At 44.2% G+C, this 23,445-nt stretch overlaps 1 protein-coding gene across 9 annotated transcripts in view; it reads left to right on the forward strand.

The window, feature by feature from the left end:
- Positions 1-23,445, forward strand: part of LOC139416201 (ankyrin-2-like) — a 120,943-nt gene that overhangs the window by 88,890 nt on the left and 8,608 nt on the right. For 5 of the 9 annotated variants that reach the window (XM_071164589.1, XM_071164590.1, XM_071164592.1 and 2 more), the window contains 8 exons: positions 6,138-6,215; positions 6,367-6,498; positions 6,648-6,797; positions 6,896-7,130; positions 7,384-13,736; positions 14,139-17,669; positions 18,072-21,244; positions 21,755-22,777. In XM_071164589.1, the coding sequence (XP_071020690.1) occupies positions 6,138-6,215; positions 6,367-6,498; positions 6,648-6,797; positions 6,896-7,130; positions 7,384-13,736; positions 14,139-17,669; positions 18,072-21,244; positions 21,755-22,777 (14,675 nt within the window). Of the gene's footprint in view, positions 1-128; positions 5,445-6,137; positions 6,216-6,366; positions 6,499-6,647; positions 6,798-6,895; positions 7,131-7,383; positions 13,737-14,138; positions 17,670-18,071; positions 21,245-21,754; positions 22,778-23,445 lie in introns of those variants that run through there. The other 4 variants (XM_071164585.1, XM_071164588.1, XM_071164587.1 and 1 more) reach the window with 3 other exon arrangements.

Below are 23,445 nucleotides of genomic sequence, written 5' to 3' on the forward strand. Positions count from 1 at the left end.
ATTTTCCATAGCAGTAGAGGAACAAAATGGTTTGTTTTGTTCAATAGCAAAGAGCACACCAAACCATCGCCTAACAGTTTGCTATCACTGGCTTTCTTCTCAGTTGTTTTTTATTTTCAGTTGTTTTTTAAATTATTGTTTTATTTTTCTGTCTGTAAACAATCTTGAGATGTCTGTCTACCTATATGTTGTTATCCCTTTGTTTGTGTCCCTGTTTCCTTATCCTTTTGTTGATTTGTTGGTGTCTGTTCTTGCTCATCGTTTGTTTGATACTGTGCTTATTTTAGATGTGTTCTCGCTTTTGTGCTGTGAGCGTGGGTGTGCTGACTATGTGTATAAGCAAGTTATTTCCTGCTCATTCCCTTCTCATCTTTATGATTTAGTTGGCATTTTGCTTTGCTGCAGTATTTGCCTCCAAAGAAACCCAGTCGGTCCAAACCCCCTTTCTTTGACACCTTCTGTAGTTGCCGCTGTGGCCCCACTTTACCCTTTGAACCCTGACAGTTTGTACTGTTCCTGTTCCTGTCCTGACCACATTCTCCAATGTCTGTCTCCTTTTCATTTCAATTTATTATTATTTTTGCTCCTTAATTGTCCTTTTGCCAAAATGGAAGATGACGAAGACACTACGTCGACGGAGACTACGGTCCGGAAGGGAGTTTTGATCCGAGATTCTACGGCTCTGGCCAGTCCGGACCTCCTCTCCGATGTGTCTGAGATGAAACAAGACCTGATCAAAATGACCGCCATCCTAACCACGGATTCTACAGACAAATCCAGATCCATGGAAGGGAGCGGTCTGGAAAAAGGGGCTGAGGAGGTTCAGGGCGAGCCGTTTGAAATCATGGAGAAGGTCAAAGAGGATTTGGAGAAAGTGGGCAAGATACTTAGGAGCGGAACATATGAGGGTGAGGTGGCAAAGGAGGCGGCAAGTGCAGCCAGAATGAAAGAAGAGTGGGTCCTCCTCTCAGACTGTGAGATAGAAGAGGCCAAACATATGGCTGCCTTGGAACCCCAGGAACCAGTACTACGTGAAGTCAGAGTCAACAGAGGGATTCCCAGACCTAAAGCAATCAAAGATGTGTCTGGGATGGTCAAACACCTGAGTGGTGAACTCAAAGAATATCTCCTGGATGTACCCGAGGGCACCAGTACAACAGCCCAGGAGAAAGAGGTCCAAGATAAATTCACAGAGGTAGTCCTGCGCAAAGGCGCAAAAAGAACCATGACAACAACAAAAACAACAACAACAACTACAACAACAAAGAAAGACATCAAAATTCCTGCTTTTGACCTACAAAAGCCAGTCAGGAGGAAAGGAAAGGACCAGGAACAGGTGGAAAAATCTACCGATGGGGATGTTCTCCTTAGCGTACCCAAAGACCCTAAACCAGTGTCACCTGTGTCCCCAGTAGTAGAGGAGACCCCCATTGGATCCATAAAAGACAAAGTCAAAGCCCTTCAGCAGAAAGTGGAGGCTGAGCGAAAGGGCCAAAAGGCAACTAGCACCAAACCTTCAAATGTTGCTGTGGAGAGTAAAATACCACAAAAGGCAAAAGAATCCATCCCGAAACAAAGCCCCGCAAAACAGTGCACCGCTAAACAGGGTCCTCTTAAGTCCCCCAAAACTGAGTCTGAGAAGCTGGAGGAGACCATGTCAGTAAGGGAGCTCATGCGATCCTTCCAAAAGGGGCAGGACCCCTCAAAGAGAAAGTCTGGACTTTTCGAGCTCAAAACTGTCTCTTCTGAGCATGAAACAACAGAATCAGAATTACAGCCCACTCAGTCCAAATCCACCATCAATGCCACATCAACCTGTTACGAACGGGAAGTGTCACTGGACGCCATACCTGGCAAGCACCACACAGAGAGAGACAAGCAAATTAACCCACCCCGAAAGCACTCCAAAGATTTTGGTGTTGAAATCAAGGCAGAGCTTGAGGACAATCCAGAGTACCAACAGTTTAGGCCGATCTCTGTAGATGGTAGTCCTGCTGCCCAGTCATACTTAACTGAAACCATAGAGTTTCCGATTTCTGCCCTCGATGATAGCTCTGATAGTTTAAAACATGAGGGCGTGGCAGACTCTCCCAGTGCCAGCCTGGGTGATTTTAGTCCTCCTCACCTGAGCTCAGAGGATAGCCTCAAACACCAGGGCTTAGCAACTCCTGGAACAAGCCCTGACAGTCTCTCTCTCTCTCCCAAAAATGCTGACCAGTCCACTAAAAACTCAACAGCTGTTACTATAGCTGTCGAAGATGACAAGAAAAGTAAGGATAAGTCTGGAGACTCCGGTGTGGGGACCATTGATGACCAGCCATCAAATGAAATAACCCTCCCTGTCTCGTCCAGCAAGGCTGCAGACGACCACACCACAAGTGAGTCCATAACTTTTCAGACGGTCGAGTCTAAGTCCTCTAAACCGAGAAAGCTTACAAAGAGAGTTTCTGAGACTTTAGAGAGCTTCCTAAGTGATGAGGAGAGCCTTGATGACAAGCTAGTCTCAGCCTTAGCTGCAACCATTGCTTCTAGTGCCTCTACCGAGAATCAAGGAAGCTTAGAATTGCCTTTAAGACAGCAAGACTCGGATGCCCTCAGTCCTTTTGCCGACGACGACTCTTTGACCATAAGCCACAGAGACTCTCTAGACGAAGGTAGTCCCCTCATGGAAGACAACTCTTCCCATAGGACCCCAGACTCTATCGAGCCCAGCCCAACAAAGGAATCCCCTTGTCGTGACTCCTTAGAGAGCAGCCCGGTAGAGCAAAAAAACTTCCCTCCCGCTCAGGCCAGTGACTCCGCTAGCCACCCAGAGCCCTCTAAAGCCACAGACTACCCCCCAGACGTGTTGCGTAGTAGGCTACTCAGGGACCAGGAGGCTAGTGCTAATGATGATGACAGTATCGAGCAGACATTGTCTCAGATGGAAAGCTCTGGTAAGAGTCCTCTCTCCCCCGACACCCCTAGTTCTGAAGAGGTAAGTTATGAGGTAAACCCTAAAACCCCTGACAACATGTTCCTATCTGTGGTGTCCACACCAGCTGTCATAAACGAAGACTCAGGGGAAGATGATGATGAGTCAGAAGCACAGAGGAAATTCACTCCAGAGGAGGAGATGTTCAAAATGGCAGCCAAAATAAAAACCTTTGAGGAAATGGACCAGGACGCCAGAACCAAAGAGAACTCTCGAAAATATATCAGTGCCTCAGCAGATGACGAAGCAGGGGACGATAGTTTCAAAACAGTTGAACTAGAGTCCGCAAATGAGACTGAGCTCACTGGGGCCAAAGAGACCTCAGAGTTAGCTCTTTCTGCTGAATCCCTTATTAAAGTACAACCTCCCTCTCCTTTTTCAGCAGGTGTGCATGAAGGAGTCCACCACACAGAGGCCAAGAGTGTAGCTACAACGGCAGCAGTGGAGGGAACTCAATGTGTCTCAGAGCAACATGTCTCACAATCAGTTCCTTCGCACAAAGACACGGATGACAAAGACAGTTTAGCTCAAATGGCTACCATGTCTTCGAGCTCTGAGGGGGCTGCAAACATAACCGACGAGCAGAAGGAGGAAAGCTTGAGGAACTCAAGGGGAAGCAAGGAGGATGATGGGGGAGAGAAAGAGGCAGATACAGGCAGCCTGCAGACATCTGCTGTAAAGGCTCCCTGCCAGGTAGAGAGTAATATAACTGATGAAGTGAAAGGAGATTACAGGGGGCACTCAGGAGCCCCTGAGGCAGAAACGTCCTCGACCATCATTATCAGACAAGCAAGGGAAATGTTCAAACCTGAGATCTGTATCTATGACGACACAGAGGAAGACGATGAGGAAGAGGAACCTCCCAGAACCAAGTCGAAGGGCGTGACCGCCAGCGCGGAGGCAGACCCCTGGAGCGCCATGCGTGAGGACGACGACGCTTTCGCGGCCCGTGTCAAAGAGGAAGAGCAGAAGATCCTGGGTCTGATGGTGGACCGGCATTCCCAGGGAGAAACCCCAGACACCACCCCAGGAAGGAGCCCCACAGAGGAGAGCACGCCAACCAGCGAGCCCAATCCTTTCCTCTTCCAAGAGGGGAAGCTCTTCGAGATGACCCGGAGCGGAGCTATTGACATGACCAAACGGACCTATGAGGACGAGGGCTTTGCCTTCTTCCAGATAGGAGAGCAGCCTCTAGAGGAGGCGCTGTCTGAACAGGTCAGAGAAGAGCCAGGAGATAGAGGAGCTCCATTAGAAAGTGAAGTGGGTCTCAACCTGACTCTAGAAATAAAAGTGGAGGAAGATGAGAAACAAGCAAAAGATGCTCCAGAGGACGATCAGACAGTTAGCGGGGCTGTAGCAGCCTCACCTTCTAAATCAGACGCCTCTAAATCTAGAATCCCTAGAATGGGTCTTTCTGCCTCAGCTAAGACCACTAAGAAAGACAAAGACTCAGTATCTCCTGAGGCTTTAGAAGTTAAACCAGATACAATTGTAGAGGAGACCACTCTAGAGGTAGAAAATAGTTATTTAGACCCAATGATAGCTAATGTTGAGACAGCAGTAACAACTGTCACTCGATCGGTGTACCCTGAACAGGACCAAGAGTCCTCTGACTCCTCTCCTGAGGAGCAGCATTCGGTTATAGAACTCCCCAAAACCATGGAAAAAATCACAACCCCAACTTCTAGTGAAAAAGTGAAAAAGATCCCAACTAAAACCCAAGCTATGGCTCCAGCCAAGGCTGGCCCCCAAAGTCGAGCTAAAACTTCTTCCTCCTCTACATCCCCCTATTCAGCTACTCCTAAAAAAGAGACCCCCTCTACAGAGTCAAAATCAAGAATACCTGTCAAAGGCAAGGCTAACCCTGTCAAGCCTGAGCCATCAGTTAAACATACTGAGTCTTCCCAGGACACAAAGCTAAAGTTCCCAGTTAAAAAGGACTTGAGGAGAAAGTCTGAGACAGATGCAGGTCTCTCAGCAGTTACCAAAACCAAGACTTCGTCTTCCAAAGCCAAGAGCTTCTGTGAGGGAGACGAGACATCTGCTGAAAAGAGCCAGGTTCGTCCCATGAGCGCTGATTACTCCACCAAGCCAAAGTCATGCTTCGGCTTCCAATCCAGGCTGCCAGTTAGAGGCAAGCTTGGTCAGCCGTCCCACACTTCCACCCCCGCCAAAAAGAAAAGCGAGCCACGCAAGAAGTCCATAGAGTTTGTTAATGAGATTAGTGACGAAGCGGCAAAGCTGGTTGAGAGATTGGCTCAGGCCGAGAAAGACAAAGAGCGTGAGGCTGCCACCGCTGCCATCTCGGATGACGAGAGCAGCGGCATAGACCCCTCCGCCATAGAGAGAGAGTCTTTTCCCGAAATGCACTTCCCTACTTCCGGAGATGTCTATCCCATTAGACCCCTGTGGGACGACCCTGTTGACACGCAGATGCAACGAATTCCCAACGATACAATCAGAAGACAAGGTACCCCTCTCCTCACTGGGCTCATTCTCTCTATATTGTTTCTCGCTAGCAAAGCTAGCCGTAAAAGGTGCCGCTTCTCTGTGTCTTGTAGCTAAGGCTCTTTGTAGGTTAACACTCTTTGTGGTTGCTTCTGTGGTGTTTAAGTGGTGTCTTGTATTTGTATTTGTCTCTTTTCCTTCTATGTGTTCTAAAAATCTCAAGATTGACTTAAAGTCAGGGACTCAATTAAGAAATTTAGAATCAGTTTTAGCTTGAAAATGTGTCATAGGTCATAGTCAGGTTTAGTATCAAATGTGTTTGATGAACCCAATTAGGCTGTAGGAGAAAAGCTGAATGAAATACAATGAGAGATGACATTTTTCCAGAGCTGTTAAACTACTGCTATCTACTTTCCATACAGTATATTTCCGTTAGTGTTTTCTTCTTCTAGAGTTGCCAAAATCGCATGATAATAATTTATGATGGTATTGCTGCCCTATAAACCAACAGCATAATAAGCTATACACCAAATACACGTCTGTTTCAGTTACTGTTAATTATCGACGCATACCTCCAAATAGCTAACATTATAGCACTACATGGAACAAGAAAGCCAGTGAAGAGTCTTTTTACTCATGTGCTCGGTTGAAGATAGCCTTTTCTTCCTCATGTGAATGTGACTTTGCCTGGCCATCCTTGTGGTGGCATTTACAGTAGATCCCCAGGATGAAGCCGAGAGAAAAGAGGAACGATTGGAAATAATAGCCGACCACCTGGGCTTCAGTTGGACGGGTGAGTGGAACCCCAGGCATGGTGGCTTTCCTAGAGTGTCAGAGACAATAAAGGCTGAAGATAATGTTGATTTAAACACTTTCCTGTGGTGAATAATGTTAACATCAACATTACGTAGTTGACAGTGAAAAGTGTCTGGTGGGTTTTCTAGAGCTGGCTCGAGAGCTGGAGTTCAGCGAGGAAAGGATCAATCTAATAAGGCTTGAGAATCCGAACTCACTACAGGACCAAAGCCATGCCCTGCTGAAGCTCTGGACTGACAGGGATGGCAAACATGCTACAGGTATGCTGATATATCACTCCTTATTGTATTAGAATATTTATTGACATTTAGACTATTCTGAGTATTTATTATTGATCATTTTCATATTTTCAGAATGGCTTATTTACTGTTATGATATTGTGTTATTCTGTTGTTATTTCTTTCCACAGAAACTACATTGATCAAACGACTCACCAAGATCAACAGGATGGACATTGTTCACCTCATCGAAACCAAGATAATCAAGTCCACCCAGCAGGACACATCGTCCCACACCTATGCGGAGATTGAGCGGACCATTGCACTGGATCACAGTGAAGGTATTACCGAGCAAAATATAAATATCTTTATCAAAATGTACTAGCTATGCCAAAGAGATCACAGGTTAATAACGGTGTCCATATCTATGCCTGTCCAGCTTTTTCTGCCCTCCATGAGGACATAGACAGTCCCCGGCCATGCAGGCGTACAGGCGGCACCCCCAGTGGGCCAGGGTCCAGGCAGGGGCCCTTCATGGTGTCAGAGGAGGACCTCTCCTCCAGCATGTCATCACTGCACGAGACGTCAGGGCGGGTGGAGACAGACACATCAGTAACAGGCCTCCTGAGACACGCCCAGAAGGAGAAGCTACAGAAAGAGGGCGAAACGACACAGTAAGTCGTCCAGTCAGTGTAAGAGTGAAGTATTGAGTGAAAGAGAAATTGTTATGCTTAAAAAGGTCTTATGTTGTTTTCTGCTATATTCTGCTAATGTTGTATGGTTGTAGAAACAAACAGTTCAGTCAAATAATCTTGATTTGCATTGTTAAAATCACTAGAAATAAACCGTTTTTAAGAATAACTGTATTTCATTTTTTGGGGAGACTTCACATGTTATTAGATGTTTGACTTATTTTTTGTTCCTCAGTTCTGTGGGCGGTACATCACAGAGTGGATCAGACAAGGCTGAGTCACTACACATGGGCACTTTTAAACAAGTAAGTCCCTTCTTCACCTTGTACCGCACCTCCCCCTACCAGCTCACCTCTCACGTCCTAGATCCTGCCTACAACGGGCCCACCCCTCCCTCTTCATCGTCGCTATCTGTCAAGCATAAAGAGAAGGGGGCACAGCGGGGTGCAGAGTGTGGCGAGGGGTCACTCCAGCCCCCCCAGGCTGAAAGTGACAACAAATGGTTGTTGTCGCCAACGAGTCACCAAGAGTCACCCACTAAAAGTAGTAAGCGTGTCTGTGAGAGCCGTCCGTTGTCCATGACCGACTTTGGGGACAGTCTGACTGAATGTGACCAGGCCGAGCCAGACTTCAGTGAGCTGTCTGTGGAGCTACAGCAAACCTCAGAGTACTACACCTACCTCTCCACCTCCTCCGTCACTAGGACTTCTCAGACAACTGAACTGGTTTCTGAGAAGATCAGTATTACAGCCGAGGCTATGAATTTACCACTTCCTCAGTCTACTCAGCTTCCTCAGGCTTCTGAGGTGGTACGCCCCAAAGAGACATCTGAGATTTTCTCAGAGGATCATATTGACGAGGTGTCGCACCGACTTTACGAAGTCCTGTTTGGATATGTAGAGAAATCAACTAGTGAAGAATCCAAGAAAACACCAATGGAATTGGATGAGGTACCCAGAATTTACAGAGCCAGCCGGGTTTATGAGGCCGATTCCCCTACCTCCATGCCTTTGATTGATGTAAACCAGGCTACTCTTGACCAGGAAGCTATCTCCACTGAGCTTTACCTCAGACCTGTAGATTTCAGTCCCGTGACCCCAGAGTCTATCACCTTTGGGGTGAGTAAGGAATCACAGACAATAGCTCAGACATCATCAGACGTGTCAAGAACCACTCTGATTCCGGAGTCGGTCACAGTAGAATCCATTGTCAGCACTGCATTTATCCAGATATCACATGACTCAACTGCTGAGACCCGAGCAGAGGTGTCAGCTCTTCCAGTGTCTGAGTTAGACATGTCTTTGTCTCCAGAATCTCTACGTTCCGAAACAAAAAAAAGGTCTTTATCTCCTGACTCAGCATCTAAGTATGCTACTAAAATTGTAGTTTCAATGCATGACCAATCATCTTCACCAGAGTTAGTGACATCAGAGGATAGGTCTGGGTCCAAATCACCTGACTCACATATACCCGAGTATCGCCCATCAACACCTGATTCATCCATACTGTTGACTGAGAGTAGAGCCTCATCTCCCGAGTCACTGTCATCCGATACTGAACTAAGTCTTCTCTTGCCTGACTCGCCCATACCTCAGTTCAGACCCCTGTCTCCTCTACCACCCCCTGAGGTTGAATGGGAAACTGCAGAAATACCATCTTATGCCCTAGGACAAATGTTCTTAAGTGCCCCTGGAGCTGCAAGTAGTCTACTAGCACCAGGGCTAGCAGAAGCAGAGGACAGGCCATTGACACCTATGGTTCCTAACAGGGGAGAGTTTTCCAGAGCAATATCCCCGGGCAGTGAGTATTTAGAGAGGAGGGCATTATCACCAGACTCACCCCAGTCAATAGTATCAGATACAGAAGAAAGACCCCTGTCAGCTGAGTCTTTATCAGACTATAGACCCATGTCAGCTACATCACTGATGTTACTGAATGATATCAAAGCATCATCACCTGTATCTACAGGATCAGTAGATGAACACAGATCTCTGTCTCCAGATTCACCAATTACACAATTTTGGCAATCAGAACCCATTGCTTTAGTGAAGTTTTGTAGATCATCATCACCTGAATCTATATTTTCAGATATAGATTATGAAACCACACCATTACTTTCATTACTTTATAAGGATAGACCTTCATCACCTGAATCAATAGCATCAATAGATGAGTATAGAGCGCTATCACCTGACTCACCGACACCTCAGTTTTGGCACATATTACCAGACTCTATTGTTGATTATAGATCTTCTTCACCTGAATCAGTATCATCAGAAACTAAATGTGTTCCAATGTCTCTGGAGTCTATAGGTACAGAGCATAGACCAGATTCACCTGAAGCTTTAGATTTTGAAAAGGAGATAACTTATTCAGCATTGACTCAATCGAAATCACTATGTGTGTCACCAATAACTGTAACTGAATCAGGTATAAACGTTCCTGAAAGTCCACCAATATTAACCGAGTCCGCAACTGCACCATTATTTGAATTTAGTCAACCTGAACCTCAGAAAGGACTATCAGTACCTGACGTAGCTCAACCTTCATCTGTGTCACCAAGAACAGTATCTGCATCAGGTATACATTTCCCTCCATCAGCAATACTAGAGCCAGAGTACAGACTTGTGTATGATGCAGAGCTTTGGAAGCTTATCTCTCAAATAAATGACCAACAGTATGCAGGCAAAACCTACTGTAGTAAAACAGGTGTGTTTGAGTATGCTGGACAGAGAAAAGAAGAGACATCCGAACCTGAAAAAACCCCGTTATCAATAGATTCTCCGGTAGAGGAGTCGGACTTTAAGCCCGAGTCATTATCAGAGTATAGATCCATGTCATCTTCATCACTGATGTTGTTGAAGGATATTAAAACAACGTCCCCTGAATCAACAGGAACAATGGATGAACATAGATCATTGTCACCAGATTTCCCTGTCCCCAAATATTCCCCATTGTTCCGTGAAGCTGTTCCGTTTCGTCATGGATCATCATCACCTGAATCGTTACCAGATGATGAGGTTTCTGAGATATTTGATTCAATATCTGTGACTATTGAAGATAGACCCGTATCACCTGAGTCAGCTGGATCCGTCAGTGAGCGTAGCTCATGTTCAAAAGACCAAGACGTCGTAACTGAATCAGGTGTCCTTGAAAGTCCACCAATAATATTCAACTCCACAGCCCAATTATTTCCCGAATTGAGGAAACCCGAAACTCAGAAAGGACTATCAGTAGCTGGTTTAGCCCAAACTCCAAAAGAACCATCTGTGTCACCAAGAATGGTATCTGATGAAGGTATACATGATCCTCCATCAGTAATACGAGTGCCAGCTTACAAACTTAAGTACGATGCAGAGCTTTGGAAGCTGGTCTCTCCAATACATGATCCCCAGTATGTCGGGGAAACCCCTAAAACAGGTATGTTTGAGTATGCCGAGGGTATCGTAGAGTACGTGCAGACGTCAGAACGAGAAAGTCCAACTTCATCAACTGAGGTTACCGAGGACAGACCCCTGTCATCTGATTCCGAGTCTGAACATAAGCCTCTCCCACCTGAGTCAGTTAAGATAATGGCTGTTTTGAGATCAGATAAGGCAGAATCAGTGAAGTCATTAAAAGTATGTAAATCTTTATCCCCGGATTCCCCCATACCCCAATATTCCCTATTCTTTCTCGAAACTGCTCAATCATATCATAGATCATTGTCACCCGAATCAGTATCGGATGCTGAAGTTGAAGTAGTCGACTCAAAATATTCAATAGTTCTGGGTATTGACGCTAGAACTTCCTCTCCAGAATCTATAGGATCAGTCAATGAGCATAGACCACTATCCCCTGACTCTCCCATACCTGAGTTTAGACAGGAATTACCTGAATCTGCATTCTCATCCACAAGGTCTAGGTCATCATCACCTGAATCAGTGACTTCAGGGAATTCAGAAATGGAATATATACTATCTGAGGCATTTGACTTTTGTCAGAGACCAGACTCACCTGAGTCAATAGTATCAGATACAGAGGAAAGACCCCTATCACCTGAGTCTTTATCAGAGTATTGCCCCATGTCACCTGAATCAGTCATGCTACTGACAAATATCAGATCATCTTCTGTATATGGATATAGATCATCATCACCTGAATCAGTGATTCCAGGGACTCCAGAAGTTGACGACATAACTTCTGAGGCTTTTGCATTTTGGCAGAGACCAGACTCACCTGAATCTACAGCATCAGTGGATGAGTATAGGTGTCTGTCTCCAGACTCTCCTCTACCACAATACTTTGATTATTTCCCAGAACCAACTCTGTTTATGTCAGGATACAGGTCAGTGTCACCTGAATCAATATGCTCAAATATGGAATATGAAACGGAGTTATTTTTATTTGCTTCATTGCTTTTTGAGGACCGACCCTCATCACCTGATTCAATACCATCTATAGATGAATACAGGGCACTGTCACCTGACTCACCCATAACTGAGTTCAGACATGCAATACCTGAATGTGTTACATCTTCTGTATATGGATATAGATCATCATCACCTGAATCAGTGATTTCAGGGACTTCGGAAGTTGACGACATAACTTCTGAGGCTTTTGCGTTTTGGCAGAGACCAGACTCGCCTGAATCTACAGCATCAGTGGATGAGTATAGGTGTCTGTCTCCAGACTCTCCTCTACCACAATACTTTGATTATTTCCCAGAACCAGTACTCTATATGGCAGGAAGCAGATCATCGTCACCTGCATCAGTATTGTCAGATGATGATTGTGATCTTTCTGACATCTTCTTGACACTCTTTTCAGAGAGAGGCAGACCCTCATCACCTGAATCAGTAGCATCAGTTGATGAATACATGGCGCTTTCACCAGACTCACCCATACCTGATTTTTGGCCGTCATTACCTGAATCTATTCCACATTTTATTGGATACAGATCAACTTCACCTGAATCAGATATGGAATGTGGGACTCTGCCCTTAATGTCATTAATCTATGAAGATAAACCCCGATCACTAACATCAGTATGGTCAGATAACGAATGTGAGCTTTCTGATATTTTTTCAACAATCTTCTCAGATAAAGATAGGCCTTCATCTGAGGCTTTTGCCTTTTGGCAGAGACCAGACTCACCGGAGTCAATCGTGTCAGATACAGAGGAAAGACCCCTATCACCTGAGTCTTTATCAGAGTATTGCCCCATGTCACCTGAATCAGTCATGCTACTGACAAACGTCAGATCATCTTCTCCTGAATCTACAGCATCAGTGGATGAGTACATGTGTCTCTCTCCAGACTCTCCTCTACCACAATACCTACAACATTACCCAGAACCAACTCTGTTTATGGCAAGAAGCAGATCATCGTCACCTGTATCAGTATTGTCAGATTTGGAATATGAAACTGAGTTATTCTCATTTACCTCAATGCTTTTTGAGGACAGACCTGATTCAGTAGCATCTGTAGATGACTACAGGGCACTGTCACCTGACTCACCCATACCGGAGTTTAGACAGAATTTACTTGAATATTTTGTTGAATGTAGATCATCGTCACCTGAGTCCGTGACTTCAGATATTGAATATGCAAATTCACCATCAGAATCAGTCATGCGAGTGCCAATTTACAAATTTGTGTATGATGCAGATCGTTGGAAGCTGATCTCTCCAATACATGACCCCCAATATGTAGGAGAAACCTTTGCTAGTAAAACAGGTATGTTTGAGTATTGTGGGAGTACAATAGAGTATGTACAGAAATCAGAACTTCTAAGTCAAACGTTATCAAACGAGAGTGGGTTAAGGTCAGATTCTCCTGAGTCAGTGAAGTCAATGGATGAGCATAGATCTTTATCTCCAGACTCACCAATTCCACAATATTTACAATATTTCCCAGAACCAGTAATGTTTATGACCGGAAGCAGACCATCGTCACCAGATTCAGTGAGTTCAGAAGAAATTGGACATATGCTATCTGAAGCTTTTTCCTTTTGGCAGAGACCAGGCTCACCAGATTCAATAGCATCTGTAGATGAATACAGGGCGCTGTCACCTGATTCACCCATACCTGAGTTTAGACAAGACTTACCTGAATCTGTTAGATATTCAATTGGATATAGATCTTCATCACCTGATTCAGTGACTTCAGATATTGAATATGAACCTTTCATTTCTGAGGTATTCTTTATTGAATCAAGACCAGACTCACCGGAGTCAATCGTGTCAGATACAGAGGAAAGACCCCTATCACCTGAGTCTTTATCAGAGTATTGCCCCATGTCACCTGAATCAGTCATGCTACTGACAAACGTCAGATCATCTTCTCCTGAATCTACAGCATCAGTGGATGAGTTCAGGTGTCTGTCTCCAGACTCTCCTCTACCACAATACCTACAATATTTCCCAGAACCAACCATATTTATGACAGGAAGCAGATCATCATCACCTGCATCAGTATTGTCAGATGAAGAATTTGAAAATGAGTTTTTCTTGTATGCCTCAATGCTTTTCGACGACAGACCCTCATCACCTGATTCAATAGTATCTATAGATGAATACAGGACACTGTCACCTGATTCACCCATACCTGAGTTTAGACAGGCGTTACGAGAGTCTATCGTTTCAATGATTGGATATAGGTCCTCATCCCCTGAATCATTGTCAGGATATGAAACAGAGTCTGAAACAGAATTCGCTCCTCTGATTTCTGAGATTGAAGAAAGACAAGACACTCCTGATTCAACAACATCAGTAGATGAGTTCAGAGCTCTGTCACCAGACTCCCCAGTACCCCAGTACACACAGCACGAAACTACTACACTAGTGACAGGGAATAGATCAGCATCGCCTGAATCAATATGCTCAGATATGGAATCTGAAACTGACTTATTCTTACATACCTCAATACTTTTTGAGATTAGACCCTCATCACCTGATTCAATAGCATCTATAGATGAATACAGGGCACTGTCACCTGACTCACCCATACCTGAGTTCAGACATGCAATACCTGAATGTGTTACATCTTCTGTATATGGATATAGATCATCATCACCTGAATCAGTGATTTCAGGGACTTCGGAAGTTGACGACATAACATCTGAGGCTTTTGCATTTTGGCAGAGACCAGACTCACCTGAATCTACAGCATCAGTGGATGAGTACAGGTGTCTGTCTCCAGACTCTCCTCTACCACAATACTTTGATTATTTCCCAGAACCAGTTCTCTTTGTGGCAGGAAGCAGATCATCGTCACCTGCATCAGTATTGTCAGATGATGATTGTGATCTTTCTGACATCTTCTTGACACTCTTTTCAGAGAGAGGTAGACCCTCATCACCTGAATCATTAGCATCAGTTGATGAGTACATGGCGCTTTCACCAGACTCACCCATACCTGATTTTTGGCCGTCATTACCTGAATCTATTCCACATTTTATTGGATACAGATCAACTTCACCTGAATCAGATATGGAATGTGGGACTCTGCCCTTAATGTCGTTAATCTATGAAGATAAACCCCGATCACTAACATCAGTATGGTCAGACAATGAATGTGAGCTTTCTGATATTTTTTCAACAATCTTCTCAGATAAAGATAGGCTTTCATCTGAGGCTTTTGCCTTTTGGCAGAGACCAGACTCACCGGAGTCAATCGTGTCAGATACAGAGGAAAGACCCCTATCACCTGAGTCTTTATCAGAGTATTGCCCCATGTCACCTGAATCAGTCATGCTACTGACAAACATCAGATCATCTTCTCCTGAATCTACAGCATCAGTGGATGAGTTCAGGTGTCTGTCTCCAGACTCTCCTCTACCACAATACCTACAACATTACCCAGAGCCAACTCTGTTTATGGCAAGAAGCAGATCATCGTCACCTGTATCAGTATTGTCAGATTTGGAATATGAAACTGAGTTATTCTTGTATGCCTCAATGCTTTTCGACGACAGACCCTCATCACCTGATTCAATAGTATCTATAGATGAATACAGGACACTGTCACCTGATTCACCCATACCTGAGTTTAGACAGGCGTTACGAGAGTCTATCGTTTCAATGATTGGATATAGGTCCTCATCCCCTGAATCATTGTCAGGATATGAAACAGAGTCTGAAACAGAATTCGCTCCTCTGATTTCTGAGATTGAAGAAAGACAAGACACTCCTGATTCAACAACATCAGTAGATGAGTTCAGAGCTCTGTCACCAGACTCCCCAGTACCCCAGTACACACAGCACGAAACTACTACACTAGTGACAGGGAATAGATCAGCATCGCCTGAATCAATATGCTCAGATATGGAATCTGAAACTGACTTATTCTTACATACCTCAATGCTTTTTGAGAATAGACCCTCATCACCTGATTCAATAGCATCTATAGATGAATACAGGGCGCTGTCACCTGACTCACCCATACCTGAGTTCAGACATGCAATACCTGAATGTGTTACATCTTCTGTATATGGATATAGATCATCATCACCTGAATCAGTGATTTCAGGGACTTCGGAAGTTGACGACATAACATCTGAGGCTTTTGCGTTTAGGCAGAGACCAGACTCGCCTGAATCTACAGCATCAGTGGATGAGTATAGGTGTCTGTCTCCAGACTCTCCTCTACCACAATACTTTGATTATTTCCCAGAACCAGTTCTGTTTATGGCAGGAAGCAGATCATCGTCACCTGCATCAGTATTGTCAGATGATGATTGTGATCTTTCTGACATCTTCTTGACACTCTTTTCAGAGAGAGGTAGACCCTCATCACCTGAATCAGTAGCATCAGTTGATGAGTACATGGCGCTTTCACCAGACTCACCCATACCTGATTTTTGGCCGTCATTACCTGAATCTATTCCACATTTTATTGGATACAGATCAACTTCACCTGAATCAGATATGGAATGTGGGACTCTGCCCTTAATGTCGTTAATCTATGAAGATAAACCCCGATTACTAACATCAGTATGGTCAGACATTGAATGTGAGCTTTCTGATATTTTTTCAACAATCTTCTCAGATAAAGATAGGCTTTCATCTGAGGCTTTTGCCTTTTGGCAGAGACCAGACTCACCGGAGTCAATCGTGTCAGATACAGAGGAAAGACCCCTATCACCTGAGTCTTTATCAGAGTATTGCCCCATGTCACCTGAATCAGTCATGCTACTGACAAACATCAGATCATCTTCTCCTGAATCTACAGCATCAGTGGATGAGTTCAGGTGTCTGTCTCCAGACTCTCCTCTACCACAATACCTACAACATTACCCAGAGCCAACTCTGTTTATGGCAAGAAGCAGATCATCGTCACCTGTATCAGTATTGTCAGATTTGGAATATGAAACTGAGTTATTCTCATTTACCTCAATGCTTTTTGAGGACAGACCTGATTCAGTAGCATCTGTAGATGACTACAGGGCACTGTCACCTGACTCACCCATACCGGAGTTTAGACAGAATTTACTTGAATATTTTGTTGAATGTAGATCATCGTCACCTGAGTCCGTGACTTCAGATATTGAATATGCAAATTCACCATCAGAATCAGTCATGCGAGTGCCAATTTACAAATTTGTGTATGATGCAGATCGTTGGAAGCTGATCTCTCCAATACATGACCCCCAATATGTAGGAGAAACCTTTGCTAGTAAAACAGGTATGTTTGAGTATTGTGGGAGTACAATAGAGTATGTACAGAAATCAGAACTTCTAAGTCAAACGTTATCAAACGAGAGTGGGTTAAGGTCAGATTCTCCTGAGTCAGTGAAGTCAATGGATGAGCATAGATCTTTATCTCCAGACTCACCAATTCCACAATATTTACAATATTTCCCAGAACCAGTAATGTTTATGACCGGAAGCAGACCATCGTCACCAGATTCAGTGAGTTCAGAAGAAATTGGACATATGCTATCTGAAGCTTTTTCCTTTTGGCAGAGACCAGGCTCACCAGATTCAATAGCATCTGTAGATGAATACAGGGCGCTGTCACCTGATTCACCCATACCTGAGTTTAGACAAGACTTACCTGAATCTGTTAGATATTCAATTGGATATAGATCTTCATCACCTGATTCAGTGACTTCAGATATTGAATATGAACCTTTAATTTCTGAGGTATTCTTTATTGAATCAAGACCAGACTCACCGGAGTCAATCGTGTCAGATACAGAGGAAAGACCCCTATCACCTGAGTCTTTATCAGAGTATTGCCCCATGTCACCTGAATCAGTCATGCTACTGACAAACGTCAGATCATCTTCTCCTGAATCTACAGCATCAGTGGATGAGTTCAGGTGTCTGTCTCCAGACTCTCCTCTACCACAATACCTACAATATTTCCCAGAACCAACCATATTTATGACAGGAAGCAGATCATCATCACCTGCATCAGTATTGTCAGATGAAGAATTTGAAAATGAGTTTTTCTTGTATGCCTCAATGCTTTTCGACGACAGACCCTCATCACCTGATTCAATAGCATCTATAGATGAATACAGGACACTGTCACCTGATTCACCCATACCTGAGTTTAGACAGGCGTTACGAGAGTCTATCGTTTCAATGATTGGATATAGGTCCTCATCCCCTGAATCATTGTCAGAATATGAAACAGAGTCTGAAACAGAATTCGCTCCTCTGATTTCTGAGATTGAAGAAAGACGAGACACTCCTGAATCAACAACATCCGTAGATGAGTTCAGAGCTCTGTCACCAGACTCTCCAGTACCCCAGTACACACAGCACGAAACTACTACACTAGTGACAGGGAATAGATCAGCATCGCCTGAATCAATATGCTCAGATATGGAATCTGAAACGGACTTATTCTTACATACCTCAATGCTTTTTGAGAATAGACCCTCATCACCTGATTCAATAGCATCTATAGATGAATACAGGGCGCTGTCACCTGATTCACCCATACCTGAGTTCAGACATGCAATACCTGAATGTGTTACATCTTCTGTATATGGATATAGATCATCATCACCTGAATCAGGGATTTCAGGGACTTCAGAAGTTGACGACATAACTTCTGAGGCTTTTGCGTTTTGGCAGAGACCAGACTCACCTGAATCTACAGCATCAGTGGATGAGTACAGGTGTCTGTCTCCAGACTCTCCTCTACCACAATACTTGGATTATTTCCCAGAACCAACTCTTTTTATGGCAGGAAGAAGATCATCGTCACCTGCATCAGTATTGTCAGATGATGATTGTGATCTTTCTGACATCTTCTTGACACTCTTTTCAGAGAGAGGTAGACCCTCATCACCTGAATCAGTAGCATCAGTTGATGAATACATGGCGCTTTCACCAGACTCACCCATACCTGATTTTTGGCCGTCATTACCTGAATCTATTCCATATTTTATTGGATACAGATCAACTTCACCTGAATCATTGTGCTCAGATATGGAATGTGGGACTCTGCCCTTAATGTCTTCATTCCATGAAGATAGACCCCGATCACTATTATCAGTATGGTCAGACAACGAATGTGAGCTTTCTGATATTTTTTCAACAATCTTCTCAGATAAAGATAGGCCTTCATCTGAGGTTTTTGCCTTTTGGCAGAGACCAGACTCACCGGAGTCAATCGTGTCAGATAAAGAGGAAAGACCCCTATCACCTGAGTCTTTATCAGAGTATTGCCCCATGTCACCTGAATCAGTCATGCTACTGACAAACGTCAGATCATCTTCTCCTGAATCTACAGCATCAGTGGATGAGTTCAGGTGTCTGTCTCCAGACTCTCCTCTACCACAATACCTACAATATTTCCCAGAACCAACCATATTTATGACAGGAAGCAGATCATCATCACCTGCATCAGTATTGTCAGATGAAGAATTTGAAAATGAGTTATTCTTGTATGCCTCAATGCTTTTCGACGACAGACCCTCATCACCTGATTCAATAGTATCTATAGATGAATACAGGACACTGTCACCTGACTCACCCATACCTGAGTTTAGACAGGTACTACGAGAGTCCATGATTGGATATAGATCCTCATCCCCTGAATCAGTGGCTTCAGATGTAGAATATGCTCCACTCATTTCAGAGTCCTCCTCTGTTGAATTGAGACCAGACTCACCTGAATCAGTAGCATCAGTGAATGCTTTTTCAACTCAGTCACCAATTCCACTATTTACAGAGATCGCACTTGGGTCTACCACAGTAGAAACAGGATATAGGTCTTCATCTCCATTATCAATAACATCAGACATGGAATTTGACTTGGTATTTTCTAACATTGAGGAAACAGTGTTGCCAACCAAAAGTCTCATTCCTGAGCATGTTTCCCCATCAGAAATATTGTCAATAGAAGCAACAGAACAGAAACCTAAGGCTGCTTCATCAGGTTCACCTGTACCTGGAACAGCCATGATGGTAGAAGAATACAATCGTATGTATGATACAGAGCTTTGCAAGCTTATCTCTCAAATTCACGACACCCAATATGTAGGAGAAACCTTCTTGAGTAAAACAGGCTTCTTGGAGTATACTGGGAGTAGCGAAGCACATGTAGAGACTTCTCCTGGTGAGGAAGACGTTGCTCAAGGTAGCACAGACGTCAGTCCTGTACCTGGTCCACAAGTGGAACCAGCAGCTACCACTGAAACAGCCCAGATCGATCAGGATGTAGCTTTGACTGAGAGTATAGAGTGCATACAGACTTCTCCAGAGGAGAGAGAAGTTGCTCGAGGTAGCACTGAGATCAGCACAGAAGCTCTACCAGATTGGCAAGTGGAACCTTCAGAAACTACAACTGAGACAGTCAAGATTGATCAGGATGTAGCTCCTACTGAGAGTGTTCCAAGCGTATCTGATATAGTTTTACCTGAATCACTAGCAGCAGAAGTAGTATCGGAGTGTACATTTGAAACAGGTCACAGATCAGCTTCCCCTCACTCCAAATCAGACTCTGGAGATGAATGGGTCATAGTGTCTGTATCGGAGACTGAGGATAAGCCTCTATCACCCGAGTCATTACCTGACTGCCGACCCATATCACCTGCAACACTGGTGTTAAAGGCAGATGTTAGAACGTCATCACCTGAATCTGTATTATTCGAGAAACAAGTTGAGAAGGATAGACCGCTATCCACTGAGTCTGTTGAATACAGAACCATGTCTCTAGAATCAACGATGTCAATGGATAAGGTTAGATCATCTTCACCTGAATCAATGCATGAGATCAATGACAATAGATCGCTTTCTCCAGACTCACCAATCCCTCAGTATACAAGATCAGGTGTGTCAGGTATTGATTCATGTAATATGGAGTATGCCACCATAGAACACAGGTCATCATCACCTGAATCCATGACCTCTGGCTCTGAGTATGAGCTAATGGTCATATCATCATCAGCATTAGAGAGTCGGCCATCCTCACCTGATTCTCTAGAGTCAGTCGGCAGGAATAGACGGCTATCGCCTGACTCACCAGTGCCTGAGTTTATGAGGATATTATCTCAGTACTTCATGGAACCCCGGGCCCTTAGTGATAGAACGTCTTCGCCTGAGTCTGTGTCATCAGACACTGTATTTGTAGCTTTACCTGTAGATTCTTGGGCCGATGTCCACCGAAGGCAGTCGTCTCCTGAATCAGGTGCATCAGATGAAGAGTTGAGTTTAGTTATTACAGGCACAGAAACAATGACATTTAAAGCAGGTGCGTTGAGTCATGTGACATCTGTATTAACGTCTGAGCGTCTCCCAATGTCGCCAGAAGAAAACACAGTGGGTGTTACTCTGTTGTCAGTCCCAGCTACTAAATTTGAAAAAGAGCAGGGACAAATGAGCAGGACAGATCAAGGCTTACCAAAGGTCAGTGGGCTAGTAGCAGAAATGGTTATTACATCTACGGAACAGGCACGGACAAAGCATGGTTCAGAGCATGCTGAAACCATCCCAACTCCCCAAGCCACTATGGGTTTGGAAGACGTCAAAAAGGTCCAGAAAGATGTCCAGGTTAAGCAACAACCAGTGAAGGTCAAGGACAGAAGTGAGGAAGAAGTAGAGGTCCTGCGCCTCAGTGCTGATACAATAAAGACCCAGGATGCCCCACCGAGGGTAAGAGAGAGAGCATGATAAAGCTGACTTTGCACGTGCTATGGATTGATGGAATAACTCCCAATTCTAATGGAGGATGACAATAACACTGTATGGTCGAAATGGATGTCTGGATTCACCAATGGGTTTGTGCAAAATGGAGTGTATCTAAGGAATGTGTGTACGATCACAATGCACTTAGATGGTGGGTGATGTAACTAACCGATTCTGACTCATTTGAGCTCTTAGTAACAGTTTGTGTGCAAGCATATTGCCATTACTGTGACATTTTTGGGCACTGTGATGTTGACCTTTATAATTGCTTGGTTTGCTCTCCAATGTTCTTGCAGTGATTTAAATGTGACATGGTGTTGTGGGAGAAAATTACTAACGAGACCTTAGTCAACCAAGTTCTCTCATGTTAGTGTGTTGCAGTTTATTGATGGGATGTTATTGGAGCATGCCAACTGACTTGCTGTAACAACACATTTGAAGAATACTTGTTCAAGTGATGTCAACATTTACTTCCAGGCTCCGTCTCAAACACCCAAGGAAATACAGTTGAAGACCAGTTATGGGAAAATGCAAAGCAAATTAGAGTCTACCTTGGTAACGGAAAGTACTTTACATGAGCAAAAGGCAGTATTAGACTTGAGTCAAGAAACAAGCATATCAGGTCTGGTATCACCTAAGCAGACAAAGACAGCCACAGGCTACAAACCTCTGATATCAACCCCATTGCAGATCAGTGAACAATACCCTTTCACTACCCATAGAGCAGTGACACCTAAACTAAAGTTACTTGACTCTGCCACTCAGGAATTCTCCGACTGGAGTGAATTTACACAAGAGGAATTCGAGGAGACTCATTCGGGTGAGTTATTTTCGCCGATGTCGAGCCAATTCCTGGTGCCACCAGATTACGAGGCCCTGTTTTCCGGACGCCACTCTCTGAGAGTCTCCGAGTGTAGCCAGTTGTCCCCCACTGATATGAGTCCAGTTTCTCCAGTCTTCAGCGACCCTCAGTCAGATAAGTGTCAGGTCACAACCACCACCCTGATGGGTCCTGAGTTCGCTTCCAAGTCTGCTACACCTGGATCTGCAGAAGCCTTTGAATTCTCGCCAGACTTTAAGCGAGTGATCGGCGAATTTGAGAAAACGCTCTCTTCATTTGGGCCAGTTGTCCAATCAGATCCCGCCCAAGAAAATTCAGACCTGGAGTTCTTTGACTGCAAAGATGATTTCTCAGACTTCTCAGAGGCAGAGGATCTGGAGCCAGAGGAACCTGAGGTCCTCTACCACATCGAGGAGCCTCCATCCCCAACCCCCTTCAGCAGCACTCTGGAAACGGGCTTCCTCAAAGGAAGCCCTGTATGCAGCGCACAGTTCCTACGGGTGGATGACCAAAATCGCTTCTCTTTGGGTAGTGAAAGTCTTAGGGACTATGGCATTTATGACGGACCAGAAAGTGAAAGTGAAACTGTACCCACGTGTGAGGAGCTACCCTCCAGGTCGCAGGCAGGGTACGATGATGATGAATACTCTCTGGAACGGGTAAGAGGTCAAGCATGACGACTGCACCCTGCCCTGGCTTGTGTCCCAGCTTCGCAGGCTGATTGCAGTGTTGCCACAGTCCAGAGAGGACATCAACTAACTCAAACACAGAGACTAATACAAGAAGCTTATGAGTGGTGTGTCTGCATGTGTGCATACTTACCAAACAAAACACACCAGGTCAAAACCACTTCAAAGTGGGGTTACTGACCAACACAATGGAATAATCATGTGACAAAAGCCTGATCGATAATGATAATACTTAATTATGAGAATGCTTTTTTGCTGTGTTTGCAAATTCTTCTTATATTTTCAGCTAGGTTATCTGGTGCAATGAAGAGTACATACAAATATATTCTGTAACATTTTTGTGAAATAATTACCTTCACTGTCACTGTCAGTACTTCATATTCCACATCAACATTCCATACAGACGTGCTTGTCTGCAGCTTTGACCACCATTTCTTTGGATTATCGTGGCCATATCTTGCATGGCTGGTTTTGTTGGAAATTGTTGTGCAACTGTGCCTTCTCTTCCTCTTCCATTTCCACCATTTTATAGAACCTCTGTCATACTGTATATTTTTTTCTTTGAATTTCTATCAGGTCTACAATAGCCTACTTTTAAATGCCTTTTCGGCATCCCTATGAGAGCAAAGTAAAGAGCC

This window comes from Oncorhynchus clarkii, chromosome 9 (assembly GCF_045791955.1).
Source record: "Oncorhynchus clarkii lewisi isolate Uvic-CL-2024 chromosome 9, UVic_Ocla_1.0, whole genome shotgun sequence".
In the NCBI taxonomy this organism is placed as follows: domain Eukaryota; kingdom Metazoa; phylum Chordata; class Actinopteri; order Salmoniformes; family Salmonidae; genus Oncorhynchus; species Oncorhynchus clarkii.